Genomic DNA, 16,037 nt, shown 5'->3' with positions numbered 1-16,037 from the left:
ACGGAGCTTGTGGTTCTCTTTATTAGAAATCCTTGGAAAGTTTTCTATTTTAGAAAACAGAGCACTCTCGATGGCTTCAGGTGAGCCGTAACTTTCCTCCAGCCTTGACCAAATCATTTTGAGGCCGACCAATGGGTGTCTGACATTGACTGATTTGAGTCGACGTGCTTGTTTGCTTGACTCTGGCCCCAACCATTTTATGAGTAAGTCAAGTTGTTCATGAGCAGAAAGATCCAGACCCTCCACAGAGCTGTTGAACGTTGACTTCCACCCGAGGTAATTTTCCGGCTGATCATCACATTTTGTCAATCCGCCTAGCACCAGCTGGCTTTTGGCTAGAAATTTGGCAAGTTCTGACATTTATTTTCTTTGATCTGGGTAATAATGGGAATATGAGCGGTTTTGATTGAGAGCTTGTTCATTATCATGAAATGGTGTGACAGTCTGATGCTGGTCTCCATAAAAACTGCCCTGATGTTGGTCCTGGTGGTGTGATTTAGAATGCTGTTGGTTGCTTTGCTGTAAGCCAAGATGCTCTCTGCTGAAAGGGTTTGCGTCAGGATGCTCATGATGAACCTGATACGGGCTGAACTTATGCTCTAGAGAACGTGTGTCAGACTGTAGCCCCATATGACGTGAGTCGGACTGTAGTCCCTGTTGACGTGAATCAGACTGCTGCTCTAGAAGACGTGAGTCAGACTGTAGTCCCTGTTGACGTGAGTCAGACTGTAGTCCCTGTTGACGTGAGTCGGACTGCTGCTGTAGATGACATGAGTCAGACTGCTGCTCTAGAAGACGTGAGTCAGACTGTAGTCCCTGTTGACGTGGGTCAGACTGTTGCTCTAGACGACGTGAGTCAGACTGCTGTTCTAGAAGACGCGAGTCAGACTGTAGTCCCTGTTGACGTGAGTCAGACTGTTGCTCTAGACGACGTGTGTCAGACTGCTGTTCTAGAAGACGCGAGTCAGACTGTAGTCCCTGTTGACGTGAGTCAGACTGTTGCTCTAGACCAGTGGTTCCCAAACGGTGTGCTGCGGCACACTGGTGTGCCGTGAGGCAAGTCCGGGTGTGCCGTGGGATTTTGTGACAACCATACATTATTATTGCAATATACAACTACACAAAAATAATAATTTTTTAATTTACTATATCAGTACTTTGTATGCACTCATTTCATAATACAGAGGAAAACTCTATACCTAAAAACAATTATTTAAAAAAAAATCCTCACAGAACCCCATATTTCGCTGTTAACGCAGTTGCAGGTGGGAATTATAAGACCGTGACACATCGAAGGCTGAAGGACAACATTAAAACAGAGAAACACGCAAGAGGGAAAATGGAGCGCTTTCTTGTGCGGAGCAAACCACCAACCACCAGTGCAGACTGCCGACAACCCACCACCGAAAGAAAAGAGGAAAAAAACTGTCAGCAGACAGTATCATGAAAATTACCTGTCTTATGGCACTGCAGGCGAGCGGCAGATTTTCCCTACAAATAGACGAATCTACTGACATAAGTGGGGCTGCCCAACTTCTGGCAAACGTCAGATATGTTGATGCTGACTCTATCAAAGAGACGTTTTTCTTTTGCAAAGAAATGGAAAGCCATACTACGGGAGAAGAAATATTCAGGGTAACTAATAACTATTTAAAAGAGAACAGTCTGACCTGGAATACGTGCGTCAGTCTTTGCACAGATGCGCGGCAAGCATGACGGGGAGAGTGAAAGGATTTATTGCTAAGGTGAGAGCACAAAACCCACATATCGTGACAAACCACTGCATTTTGCATAGAGAGGCATTAGTTGCCAAAACCATGCCCCCGGAGTTGACTGAGGTGCTGAATCAGGCTGTGCAGATGGTGAATTATGGCGCGTTTCCACTACACGGCCTCGCTCGGCCCCGCTCGGTATGGCTGGGCCTCGTTAGGACTGGCTCACTTTATGGCGCATTTCCATTACAGTTTAGGAACTGGGGCAGTATCTATAGTAACGCAGTGTAGGCGGAGCCGTGACGTGATCTTCAGAGGACCCCAGAAAAACAACACAGCCGTTAGCTGTTAGCACTCAGAGCTCACAGCTCCTCATATATGTTCAGAAACTAGACAAAAGTTAAACAAGTACAAACCACAGACTGCCTGTGTCATGGTGAATACAGTCGCTGCTTTATTTATGTCTGTATAGGCCGTTGTTGTGAGTGTGGACGGTCGGAGCATATACTGCGTTAGCTTAGCCAATCTCCATTTAGAAAACAAGCATTTTAAAAGGTTTTTCCCCTGCCGTCTGTCTGCAGACTTGACAAAGCATTAATTCATGGTTTTTACTAACCGGTATCAGTATGTTGTTACTTCGGCATCATTTTGAAACGTGTATTACAATTAAATCACGGTCAAATATGTCCATCTTGTTGTAGTTGTTGCCCCCTTGCCAGCGACGCTCTCTCTAGTTTAGTATACTCAGCCCGACTCAGCCTCGTTGTCTCTGGCCCTGGACCCACGATTTTATGAGGCCAGAAAAACTGTGAATTAGGACCCGCCGGCCGGTACTAGGCCAAGTGGAAACGCAACCAAAGACGGGCCGCTGACGTCACAGCCCTCTTAAACCGGGCTGCGGGCTGTAGTGGAAACGCGCCATTACATCAAATCAAGGCCCCTGAAATCTCGCCTCTTCTCCCAGCTGTGCGCCGAGATGGGAGCCGACCACCAAAGCCTGATCCTCCACAATTTTTAATTTTGTGACCTGTCTGGTTTAAATGAGTGTGTTGCTGCTTTGATGAAGCCTAATTTGATAAAGTTTCAAATTAATTTCTGAAATATTTCGTTAATAAATATTTCACGAGTAATTTAGTTGTCTTTGTCACATTTTATTTGGCATTAGTAAATAATTATGCACATTTACAGATATTTTACATGATATGAGTGATAACACGTGTTATAAGGGCTATTTTGCACAATAGGTGTGCCTTGAGATTTTTACTTGTCCTTTGGTGTGCCTTGGGCACAAAAAGTTTGGGAACCACTGCTCTAGACGACGTGAGTCAGACTGTAGTCCCTGTTGACGTGAGTCAGACTGTTGCTCTAGACAACGTGAGTCAGACTGCTGTTCTAGAAGACGTGAGTCAGACTGTAGTCCCTGTTGACGTGAGTCAGACTGTTGCTCTGGACGACGTGAGTCAGACTGCTGCTCTAGAAGACGTGAGTCGGACTGTTGCTCGAGACCAGGGGTTCCCAACCTTTATTGTGCCAAGGACCGGCAGATACATTAAAAAAAAATCGCGGACCGGTTGTCAATTTTAACTGATTTAAATATTTACTCACCACCAGCAGGTAGCAACAGAGGCTAATTGTATGTAACAGCCTGAACAAATACTAGAACAATATGCATCCAAAACATATTAACAAAGTTTAAAAAAGAACCAGTGTTGTTTTTTGGTTTTTCGGAAAACCAAAAAACCGACGGGAAAACAGATAAATCAACGTTTTGGTTTTGTTTGTATGATTTACGGATAATCCAGTGAATGCTGGAGAGGAGAAGCCGCATTATGAACACTGGCATTTGTTTTCAGAAGATATTATGATAGTGTCGTTCGTTCCGGTGCACTCCGACAGCATTTAGCACTACATCGAGATTAAGATTCAACTAATTTATTTTGGGAACAGCCGCATATATGGAGTTAGTCATATGTGTGTAAATTACTGTTCATAAACATTTGAAAACAAATGCCGGTGTCGGACAGACACAAACACACCGAACACAGAGCTGAGCAGAGCAGAGCACACACACACACATCATGCGCCTTGGTGACTGACTGGACATCTCCTTCATAAAACTAATAAAAGGGGGAGTAATCGGGCAGTTCGATGTGTGTGTAGAGATGTGTGTAGAGGTGTGTGTAGAGGTGTGTGTGGTTAACACGTAGCAGCCTGCAGTCACTCTAGCTGTTCTGATTAAGGTAAACACAGCGAATGCGGTGCGTAAAAAGGCACAGCTCTTTACGCGCTGGTGCTGCACTTCTCAGAGGCGGAGTATACGTCCCGCTGCCTCCTGATGCTGAAGCCATTTCATGAAGTGAAGGAGATTTTCCTTCTATAAAGCAGCTGCGGGCAGCAGATACTGTGAGAGTCCCGGACATGAATTCATAGATCAAGGCAGACTGGTTTACTTTCCTGTTTTGCCAATCCGGTGCTTGAACAAATAGCTCTACACCCCTGGCCGACATGTCCTTAAAATGAAGTCCGAGTTAGAAATATATCTCAAATAATGTATGCACCCCCCCGTTTTCCCCACATAAACATAACAGTCTGCAATCAAACGGTTGTCTCCTGTGCGCTCCTCTTCCTACTTGGCGCACCGGTAACATTCTCGTGCGCACAAGAGGCTGAGCCGCCGAATCCCTCGGAACATCATAAAAGCCATTTTCAACGGTTTTCTGGTGAAAGATTAACTAGCTACTGGATGAAATAATATGACTGGTGGCACAGGTGCGAAAATTAAACACTTTTTGAAAAAAATATTATGATAAAATATTTGTATATATTTATAATTCTGCAAATATTACGATAAATTCACAGCTATTTCGCGGTCCCGGCAGTAACACCTCCGCGGCCCGGTAACGGTCCGCGGACCGGGGGTTGGGAACCCCTGCTCTAGACGACGTGAGTCAGACTGCTGCTCTATAAGACGTGAGTCAGACTGTTGCTCTCGACGACGTGAGTCAGACTGCTGCTCTAGAAGACGTGAGTCAGACTGTAGTCCCTGTTGACGTGGATCAGACTGTTGCTCTAGACGACGTGAGTCAGACTCATGCTTGACTGTTGGGTTAACATTTATAGTTGTGTGTTGAGCTATATATTCACTGACTTTCTGATGTGAACTTATCTGAGGAGTCAAGGACTCTATCTCTTCCACACTACTTCGGGAGCCTAACTCAGCAGCAGCAGCTTCCATGACCAGTGCTTTAGCGAGTGCTGACTCTGCTTCTTTCTCATGCTGAAGAGCATCCATTCTCGCTTCGATACGAGCTTTCTCAATTTTTATATCCATTTCTCGTTGTGAAAAGGCTGCCCTAGCCTGAGCTGCATTAGCTTCCGCACGTGCCTTAGTAGCTGCCATGCTAACACTTGTTGCTGTTGAAGAGCGTGAGGATTTAGCAAGGCGGGCGGATTTACTACTGTGGGATACATGAGAACGTGTTTTAAGACTTTCCATGTCCGATGTTGATTTCAACTCATCCTCCATGATGTTGAATTACAATAACTTGTTGTAAGCAGTATGTGTCTGGGCTGTATGACTTTGGATATGCAGCAAGCAGAGCATCATACCCACATAAATCCACATCTATATCCAGTTCTTCTGTAATGTAGTTATCATTTCACTGTACTGTTCTCGTTTCAATGTATGGATATTGAAACTTAACAGCCAGCTAAACTCTCCTCAGCATCATTCCTCCAAGGAACAGGCAGGTGTTGTATTTGGCAGGGATTTTAATGATAAGAAGTGTGAAACTGAAACAAAATACATTTCTCCATAAGTACACATAAAACAATGATATGTTCTTAACATTTACAGAATAAATGTACTTTTTACAAGAACAGGCTATTGCAGGTAAATATGCAATTCAACATTACACAGCATTACGTAACACACTATAACACAGCAACAAGTTCTTACAAAAATAATAATTATCCTTACTACAAAATGATATTACCACAAATAATATCAAACACTTGTAGCTAAGATAATAATTAGTAACTTGACTTACTGATAATGCCACATTTTGGGCTTAGAACGAAGGATGGATGGGGATTCTGCAGTGAGTGCTCCCATTACATGCTTATTGCATTAGTGTCCATGGGTGTTTCTCAATCGCGAGTAAAGCTGCTTCAGAGCCACTATTTCAAGCATACTACGTCATCGAGTGCCGCCGAAGTACTGTTCCAATCTCCAGCATACTTGGAAATCTACCGAGCCCGGCGTACTCCGTTTGGAGAAATATCGAGGCTGCACATGAGTAGACTCCGCGGTCTTAAAATCCCCACAATGCTTTGCGCACGGACCAATTTCCCCAAATCTGTGGCAGAAGATGTAAGGCGGGGCCTCTCATATGACGCACACCTGCACACTTGCTAGCGTGTTCCACACTTCATTTTCCGAATGCCAGGAAGTATTCTTGACTCGCTTCTGAAGCAAGATGCTCGGCAGACATGTGCTACCAAGCAAGCGTACTCACGATTGAGAAACACCCCGAGTGTAAAAGGACTTCCTGGAACTTAAGGAAGTGGTCATAGCCACAAAGGAAGTGCCATCTTTTTCAAAGTACATTTCAAAATAAAAGCTGCCTTCTAACTGCAAATACATTCTTATTTGTGTTCCATGACAATTATCAATGATAGGAGATTTTCTTAAATTTCGGGAAAACATTATACATATAAACTATTTGTATTCTCTATTGTTTAAACAGAGAGCCTGAATTGTGCAATCGTATGTAACAATCTTGTGGAAAGTATTAGCATTTTGTCACTATGTTAGTAAGGAGCATAGTGTCCCCCTAATGTGTTTGGATTCACAAATATCACACACGTCCCCATGCAAGACAAAAGTGGTGTGGATGAAACTTGTAATAGCTGGATTTAGATGTATAACTGTATAACATACAATTCTGATCTTTATTTAAGCATGTCAATTGCATAGGTTTTAGTGTGAGCTGTTGTGACATGGCCCCACCAATTTCCAGGAGATCTGAAATATAGACCCCAACATGTTGCACAGTGGAGATGAGTGTTTCAGCGTAGCATTATGCGTGCCGCTGCCAGCTACAAATTCTTTGTCCCATACTATTATAGATCTTTACACGTGAATACATCTATTAATGTGTCAGCTCTGTGGTTATAGACATTTTTAGGGCTATTAAAATTACAAAGCATTATACTAGTAGAAACACTCTGGTGATAGGGCAGTAGTAGGTGAAACGTATGGCTAGTTAATAGTGACAAAGAAAGGGGATGTAGCTCAGTGGAAGAGCGTGTGCTTCGCATGTACAAGGTCCTGGGATCAATCCCCAGCATCTCCAAAAGCATTTACCTCTAACCCTCAACAAGTGCTCCTCATTCTCACAACAATTTAGTACTTACCTCATACAAGGTCTTGGGATCAATCCCCAGAATCTCTAACAGTCATCATAACTGTCACCTTTCAACACCCCTTGAACTGGTGAAAAATAAACAACCTTACTGTGTACTGTTGTCGAATGTCCACTGATATTTCGCAACCAAATGCTTTGGATAATGGTGACTGATAATTCAACAACTTAAAATACAACTAAAGGGTATGTAGCTCAGTGGTAGAGCGTGTGCTTCGCATGTACAAGGTCCTGGGATCAATCCCCAGTATCTCCATCATGATTGCTTACTTCTTTGACACAACACTAATGGACAGTTCCGGATTCTGTTCATGTGTATTGTGGCCATAATAGCTATTTTTAATTTTTATAAATCAGGTATAGTATTAGTATAGAAATGTACAAACAAGACGTTTTCTACAGATTGGTGTGATTGTATTAAGGGGATGTAGCTCAGTGGTAGAGCGTGTGCTTTGCATGTACAAAGTCCTGGAATCAATCCCCAGCATCTCCATTGAAACTGATAGCTTCTTCTTAAGACTATCTCAAACCATCAACTAGTGCTCCTCATGCAAACCGGTTCATGAGCTGATCTATTTTCCTTTTGCAAGCATGTATAATGTCCTGGGATCAATCCCCAGAATCTCTCTGAACACCATCTAATGATTCAACAACTAAGATGCTGATAAAAGACTTAAAATAAATAAATGAATCGACCAGACAATCTTTATAGAGACAGAGGGGGATGTAGCTCAGTGGTAGAGCGTATGCTTCACATGTATACGGTCCTGGGTTCAGCATCTCCATCAGAAGTGGAGTAAATCTTTAATACTAGACTAAAGGATGCTCAGAGATCCTCTTAGCCATGGGCGTCGCAGCCATTATATGAGGGTGGGACAAGTCCCCCCCACTTTTTCAAATGATTAGTTTGGACCCCCCCACTTTTACTATGCGGAAAGTCCGTGAATCGGTCTATCCACTCGCTGCACTTTGTCGAGCGCTGTGTCAGTGCTTCACTATCAAATTAAATCCATTCCACTTGCTTATTGAGAGAATGCCCAAATCAATGAAACTCCGTTCCATGTTTTCACTGCTACTTTGTACCAAGGCAGATTCTCACATAGCGCGCGCATGTTCAAGGAGTGATGTCATAGTTGGACAGCTCAGATCTGTTGTATAAAGCGATGCCGGTAGCGGAGGTAAGGCACACACACCAAATGTTCAGGAAATGGTTAATACAGCGAAAATCAAAGCTGACGATCTCTTGGTTTGATATGTTTTCTCCCCCAGACAACATGGACATAAGAACATTTTTTTCAAAGAAGAGGAAAGTAAGTCATCAGCTGGTAGCAGTTAATCAGTTAACAGTGATGGCGGTGTCTCACTTCTGGAGAGGAGTTTCGTCTTTATGTCATGATAGAGAGATACAAATACTGAATAGTTTAGATGAGAAAAGGCATCGAAATGCCAGGTTACTAGTATTTATCAGTATTTATTATCACTTCACCACCTCTCTTGACATCTAGGCACTTGAGAGTGAGTCAGAGGCAGAATACAGGGACAGTGGAGAGAGGTCCATTGCTGAGGTGAGTGATGAAAGGGAAATGACAGTTGAGAGTAAATTGTGATGTGGACTCTCATCCCAGGATTTTAAGGAAATCAGTGGGGATATTGAACAGGAAACATTTCAGTCAAGGGGCATCATATGACCAATATAGACAGAAGAGCAACATGTATTTGAACATTTAAGTCAATGATACCATTCCTAGGTGAACTTAACATCCGTATGGAGTCAGATCAGTCTCAATATTAATAAATGCTCACAGAAGGATTCACAAATGTATTTTGCGATTTATATATAAATGACTCTCCACAACAATATCTCTCAATGCACTCACAAATATTTATTGTTGTATATAAATGTACAAAAAATGGGCATTTAAACTGCTTTTTATTAATTCAAAGACAGCTCTGAATTAATAATCAAATATGTTTCCTTTCTTTACTACTGAAATTACAAAATGTACCCATCATTTTCCTCATGCTAGTATAGCCACATAAAAGTATCAAACCACCTGTTAAAATGCACCAGAATACAGGAAATCTATATTTTTTTTCGACCCCACACGTCCGTTAAAAATGTCCCCCCCACATTCAGGATGCTTCCTACGCCCATGCTCTTAGCTATATATCTACACGGCTTGTTTCCATTGATGTTTATCAATTAAACGTACAGTGTGTAAGATAAAGCAGATTTTAAATGTATAACATTCAATTATTCAGGTATATCTATTAAATATGAATATTTGATTGAAACCAGAGCATTCTTTTCTAATGAAAAGTTCAAATGCTTTCAATAGCTCCAATGTCATGTGACCAAGTGACCCCAAATCAATGTAGCATTGAATCACAACACTGAACGAGTAGGACACCCCCTTATTTTTGATTTAAGTGTTTTTTCAATTTGATTGAAAAACCAGAACGTTTTTCAAGTGAATAGTCTTGTTTTTGTGATCAAGTCACTCCAAGTCAATGCAGGATTGTAATGCTACACTGTATGAGTAGGACACTTCTTCTTCTCCTCTTTTGATTGGACTTTCGTTTTTTTTTCTGTTTGGCATCAATGTTTTATTGAAATTTCGCACAACAATTTGGATATCAATCTAATAAAAAAGTAAATGTTTTTTCTTTAGCACTTTCCTTCAAGCGTTAATATCACATACACACACTTTTAATGAAAGTTAACGTTGGCTCAAGAGAGGCGGGAGGCCCTGAGGACAACAGCCAACACATTGAGACAACTTGATGCATTCAGTTACATGAGATTACCATGTTATCGATAACACAATAAAGATCTTCTGATGTAACTCCCATCTGTTGTGATGCAACCTCAGAAGGACAAAGAGTAAACATGATGATTAGGCCTCAGGGTCATTAGTCCACTACATCTCTGGGGTTCTATTGTTGATGTCATGCACTGGGACCAGTAGTCTCCATGCATAACAAACATGCAACTGTGTGCTAACTCCCTATACACTGAGAGAAGGCCACTAATGTTAGAAGGCCTAGAATAAAAAATGCCCATTTTTTTCCTGAATAATTAAAAAAATATGTGCTCTGTCAATTTAGAAGAATGGTGAAATAGCAAAATATCTGACAACAATGTTATCAATGGCAATAATCATAGGAATGAATAGAGACAACATATATTGTTATTTACTGTAAATTCAGCTTTGGTGACCAAGACTTTGTGAGTGTGCTGACCTTTGAGGGAACTAAGTGAACGGATAAGTCCATGGAGGAGGAAGTTATCATTTTACAGGTGAATCGCCTTCCAATGCAATTTCACACAATGTCACAGCAAAGCAAGGACAGGCAAGGCTTTGTTAATGTGCACCATTGAAACATCCAGCGCTTTACTCCTTTAGCAAAGACCTTGAGCCAAGGTCTTTCCCCTGGTCAGCTGGAGGGGGATCAATCCTTCTTTAGGAGAGGGCAAACCTCCTTCCATCGTTGGCTCTTCTCTCAAAGCACATAGTGGGCTTGGGCAGCTGTTCCACCCATGGAGGCTGGTCAAGAACAGGCTGTGATCAGACCTTAATTTAAAGAGAATTGACCACTGTGTCCTTGGGAGGTTATTGCCAGGGACCTCTTGAGTGGATTTCTGACACCAGGGGGTAGTTTGCGACATCTTTTGAATCCAATTCATTGTCCCATGCAGACCGGGTGGTAATGTCTGCTGGAGGTGTTTAACTTCCATATTGGTCAACTAGATGGCATAGGAGCATTAGTTGGATTAACTAACATGGATTAAACCAAAACAATATGTAATGTAAGATTTTCAGAAGGGATAGGGGTAAAGCTCCCAATATCACAGCTCCAAGGGGTCAGACTGCACCACATGAAGGTCGCGATTCTTGGAGGTTGACAAACACAACTGTCTCTGCACTTGTAAATGCTTGCTGCTGTTACCAGCAGCTACTTTACTGTTCAAGAAGGCCACTTATGGTCATTTTCAACGTAACTCTAATCCAAACATCCTTTTTGTTAGCAAATAAATATTTCATAAGTTTCAGCCTGCTCCCTTTCTTTCTGAAATGGTCACACAAGACCCAAAATCACCAGATCACAACAATACTCCCTCTAAATGGGGTGTGAGGGGGACATTAAATTGGGCTTCTCCTTTTTATAACGCCCACAAATTGGCTTACACATGTCATTGTGTGACAACAGCATTGTGTTGACTGAAACTTGAGAAAGATATTCTTCTATAGGGCTCAGAAGTTAACTATTCACTCCATTACTGAAAAATGTACCAATCAAAATTAGATTAGATATAAGATTTACTTTATTGATCCCAATTTGGGATTGTTTTTTGCATCATGTAAACAAGGCATTGCACATAATGTGAAAATAAAAAAGAGTAGAAAATAAACAAACGTAAAATATAAACATCTCAAAATAGAAAATAAAAACAGAACTAAATAAAATAAAATATGTACATTTTGACAGTGAAAGATATATTTCTGTAGATTATCCGTCAAATATATACACTATGAAGGGCCAACATACAGCTAACACAATTTAAATGTATGTATTAGTATGATATTTTAACATTAAGTGTAAAAGAAATAGCATATTACTGTATAAGGTGAAGTGCGAAGACACTATGGATGAAGAACGTTTTTGAAGGGAAAAGTGGTGGAGTCCAGCTATCAAAGTAGCATAAGAAACTATGAAGTTGTGAGTTCTCAACATAATTGAATTAATTGAGCTAATGCTCAACACCATGCATTTATGTTATCGTGCTTTAACAGTTCAGATGAAACACTTGTTAGTTTTAAGAGTAAACAACCTTGAATCAATAGTTTGTTTTGGTCCATTGTTATATTTTAATAAATATATTTTTTTTCTTTCTCTGAGCTGCCATCCAATTACATTACATGTAATTTGTTAGACGCTTTTATCCAAAGCGACTTACATACATTCAGTACTGTGGACAATCCACACAGGAGCAATTTGAGGTGAAGTGTCTTGCCCAGGGACACAACGACATGCTGACTGCAGTGGGACTTGAACTTGCTACCCCGTGATTCAAAGTCCAGCACTCTATCCACTGAGCCACAGCCTGCCAATGAAATGCCTGCAGCAAAGAGGGAGTTCCCTTTAACATCAGACTAATAATACTGACACTGACACAGTGCAACAGTAAGATACCTGGACAGGTAATGGTAAACACCCACAGAACATATTGCAGGTTAACAATCAGTGTTTATACCTTTAAAAAGAAACGGTCGGATCTTTGGAATACAGTTCATGACTTTGAGAATTTTGGTTTCAAATGAATTACAGCAAAATAACTAACTCATCTAGTATAGATTTTTTTACCTTGTCTGGCTTCAGTGCGACTGTCAACTACAAATTCACAATTGTCTCTCTCACTTTACTATGTTATTTTCTCATTGTGGTGGTTAACTTTTGTATCATTATCACCATTATCTTGGACACAAATTTGCATGAACCCATGTATGTTATTTTGTGTAATCTGTGCGTTAATGGACTTTATGGGACTGCAGCCTTTTATCCTAAATTTGTTTTTGATCTGCTGTCTGATAATCAAATCATATCATATGTGGGATGCTTTCTACAAGTGTTTGGGATATACTCTTATGCATCAATAGATTTCTCTGTGTTAGCTCTTATGGCCTATGACAGATATGTGGCTATATGTCGACCTCTGGAGTATCACTCAATAATGTCTGTGCAAAGGACCGCTGTGCTTATTGCTCTCTCCTGGCTTGTCCCTCTCTCCTGTGAAGTGATGGTTATTACTTTGACATCTAAACTAACATTATGTGGTTCTCAGATAGATAAACTCTATTGTGAGAACTGGTCAATTGTCAAACTTGCTTGTAGTTCAAATGCAGTAAACAGCATTATTGGATTGATCGTAGTGACTTTCTATATTGCGCATGTTGTCTTCATCTTTTGTTCTTATGTGCAGTTGGTCAAATCAGCTTTAAAATCCAAGGATGTTATGAGAAAGTTTACACAGACATGTGTTCCACATTTGTTTTGTCTGTTTAATGTCACTGCAGCTTTGCTTTTTGACATTATGTACTCACGGTATGGGTCAGCATCTGTGTCACAGAGTGTAAGGAACTTCATGGCTATACAATTTCTCCTGGTGCCCCCTATTCTCAACCCTGTTATCTATGGACTGATCCTGACTAAAATTAGATACAAAATTATAAAGTTGGTTATGATTGCAGGTCAGAGAATGAAGTTAGGAAGGAAGCTTTGATTTTTTGAAAATGTGTATTTTTATGATCCAGTACATTATGTTATTGATCGAGCAGGTTTCAGAAGTCAAAGGTATGACGCATCACATGAAGCTAGTATGTGAGCTGCTGAGCTATAACTCTTAGGGCTTTTACAAACAGAGATTGTTATTCTGTAGATAATAACAAAATCTTATCTCTGGTCCCAAAAACGTTTTAAAACTCGATCAAAACTGTCTAACTCTGACTCCACTGGTATTATATTCTCCTCTAAGGGTCATTAGAGATTTTTAAAACTGACTGACTGAAAACAGTTTGATATTTTTTACTTATTTGTATGTAAAATGTTTATAAAAACAAATACCCTTTTTTGAAACTGAATCTCACTTGTCCCCTAAATCAGTTTGTGATCTCTCTCTTTTTTCCTTGTAATGACGTCAGCCAAACTTCCTCTTAAATACACTGAAATAACTATGAATAAGAATTAATCTTTTATTTTGTTAGTTATATTTTGATAACATTAAGTGAGGAAGACAAGTCTACCACACAGTGGATTTGAGGTGTTTTTTATATTTTGTTCAGAATTAGCTTTAAGCTTAACTTTATAAACTTTAATAATGTTTCTTCTTTGGCAAAACACATGGGGTAGACACAATAACTGAAACACCTTACAGTATAACGCAATGCATTCTGAAAACAGTTGAGCCCATACTTCTCTGGTCATGTGGTCATAGTCACACACACTACAGAGCATTATATTGTACATGGTTACCTTTACTGTGCCTGCCCAATATACATATGTCTGTTTTACAAGGGAAGTTAGGAAACAAAACTACAATTTCATATCTATAACATTAGATCGGTTCTGTGCGCAGTAACTGAGGTGAATACTGTTCTCCTTGGCCTTGACCTCTGTGTAATATTTGATGAACCTGTGGTTTAAAATGGCTATAAAGTACACAATAAATGCATCCTTAAACTGAGGGACAATATCGTTTTGATTTGTGTGTGTCTGTCTCTGTGTGAACTAGGGATAGCAGATCCTCACTACACAATTAAATATATATATATATATAATTATAACAATTATATATATAATTGGTATAGCTATTGATAATGTGATTAATAAAGAATATAATAATAACAATAATGATAATAATAATAATACAAATAATAATACAAAAATGAATAATGAATAATGAACAATCATATTATAATATTTTCCAAAAATTCATGAAAAAAAGATAGTATAGTATGTGGAAAATATCATGGTAAAGTCATAGTATAGTACTTTGAAAAAAGTCATAGTATAGTATGTTGTACTTAAAAAGTTTAGTATATTTCATGAAAAAGAACGTGGTATGGTACGTAATCTTTTTTGGAAAAAGACATAGTATGGCGAAATATTTGTCAAGAGTCATATTTAAGTATTGAAAATATGAAAAAGAGTCACAGTATAGTCTGTTAAAATATGAAAAAGAGTAGTTGTGGAAAAGTCATAGTAGTATAGTTTATCTAAAATTCTATGAAACAAGTCATAGTAAAGTGTGTTGAAAAAGGTCAGCCAGCCAGTGGTTTTAGACTGGAGAGTTGCCAACGCGGTTCCCGTTCTAGCTCCGTGCTAGAGCTCTTCTGGTTCGAAACCGGTTTTTATTTTCAGCCCCCGTTTTGTTCACACCGCCCAGAGCCCGATTGGTGCTGCCGCGGACTTCACCGCTTACGTCGCTGATTTCTCCCCAATCATACGAAGCCAGATTAAATTAAATAACTACATCTCAAGAGTGCCGTGGTTCATTGTTTATTAATGTGTTTCAGCGGCATTTACCGACCGCTGCAGTGCTGCCCGCTGTTTGGCATCACAACGCTGTTATGAAAGTTTCTCTGGTATCAAATGGGTGATGTTAGCGTAGCAACCGAAGCTAAACTGACTATCTTGACTACTGCTGCATTTCCCACCAACGCGGTTCCAGGGCCGGTTCGGAGCTGGAGCTTAAAAAGCACAGTTTTTTCCTGTTCACACCGCAGCGGAGCCGCCTCTAAGCTCCGGAATCCGGTTCGTTTCAAGCACCAAAAAGTTGTCGGTCTAGGAAGCAAGCACAACATACGTCACGCTTACGTCGGAGGCGGGGGCAGGGGCAGGGGCGGGATCAACCTCTAACAACAACAAAAAGCCCGCGTTTTATCCAGTTTGTACACAACGATAGAAAACCTAAAACTTAACAAGCAGCAGTGGTCCACTGAAGAGACCAGCTACCTACTGGGAATCTGGTCTTCCGAAGAGGTACAGAGGAAGCTGGTGGGGAGCACGCTAGCTAGCTCTAACGCCATCGAATAGGACGTATATTTACCTTCTTTCTCCTACGGAATCGTCGTTGAAGTTGATGATGATGATTGTAAAGAACTTTTGAATGTAGCATGTAACGACTGTGAAGTTGGTAGTAAAGTCGTCCCATTTCTTCCATTTCGTTTCGACAGAGCAAAACCAAAACGAGTAGCGCTTCAATACAATCGGCCATTGTTGTTGTTGTCGATGTGAGGGGTTTCCGCGCGGTTTGGCTTTATGAAGCAGGCACGCAAACGGTTACGTCATGACGCAAACGATGACGCAATGACGCAGCACCAGTCGGGCTCTGAGCGGT

At 40.6% G+C, this 16,037-nt stretch overlaps 1 protein-coding gene and 2 non-coding genes across 3 annotated transcripts; all 3 read left to right on the top strand.

Annotated features, from left to right (window-relative positions):
• The first annotated feature begins 6,997 nt into the window (after positions 1-6,997).
• Positions 6,998-7,069, top strand: trnaa-cgc. Its single transcript has one exon. It is a non-coding gene; the product is annotated as a tRNA-Ala (tRNA).
• Positions 7,070-7,322: 253 nt separating this feature from the next.
• On the top strand, positions 7,323-7,394 carry trnaa-cgc. The gene has a single exon. It is a non-coding gene; the product is annotated as a tRNA-Ala (tRNA).
• A 5,064-nt stretch (positions 7,395-12,458) lies between these two features.
• On the top strand, positions 12,459-13,421 carry LOC117485897 (olfactory receptor 10J5-like). The gene has a single exon (XM_034134598.1). The coding sequence runs from the start codon at positions 12,459-12,461 to the stop codon at positions 13,419-13,421; it is 963 nt and encodes a 320-aa protein (XP_033990489.1).
• The last annotated feature ends 2,616 nt before the right edge of the window (positions 13,422-16,037 follow it).

This window comes from Trematomus bernacchii, unplaced genomic scaffold (genome assembly GCF_902827165.1).
Source record: "Trematomus bernacchii unplaced genomic scaffold, fTreBer1.1, whole genome shotgun sequence".
Classification (NCBI taxonomy): Eukaryota; Metazoa; Chordata; class Actinopteri; order Perciformes; family Nototheniidae; genus Trematomus; species Trematomus bernacchii.
The sequence above is the reverse complement of the archived record's forward strand: the minus strand, read 5'-3'. Positions and strand labels throughout refer to the sequence as shown.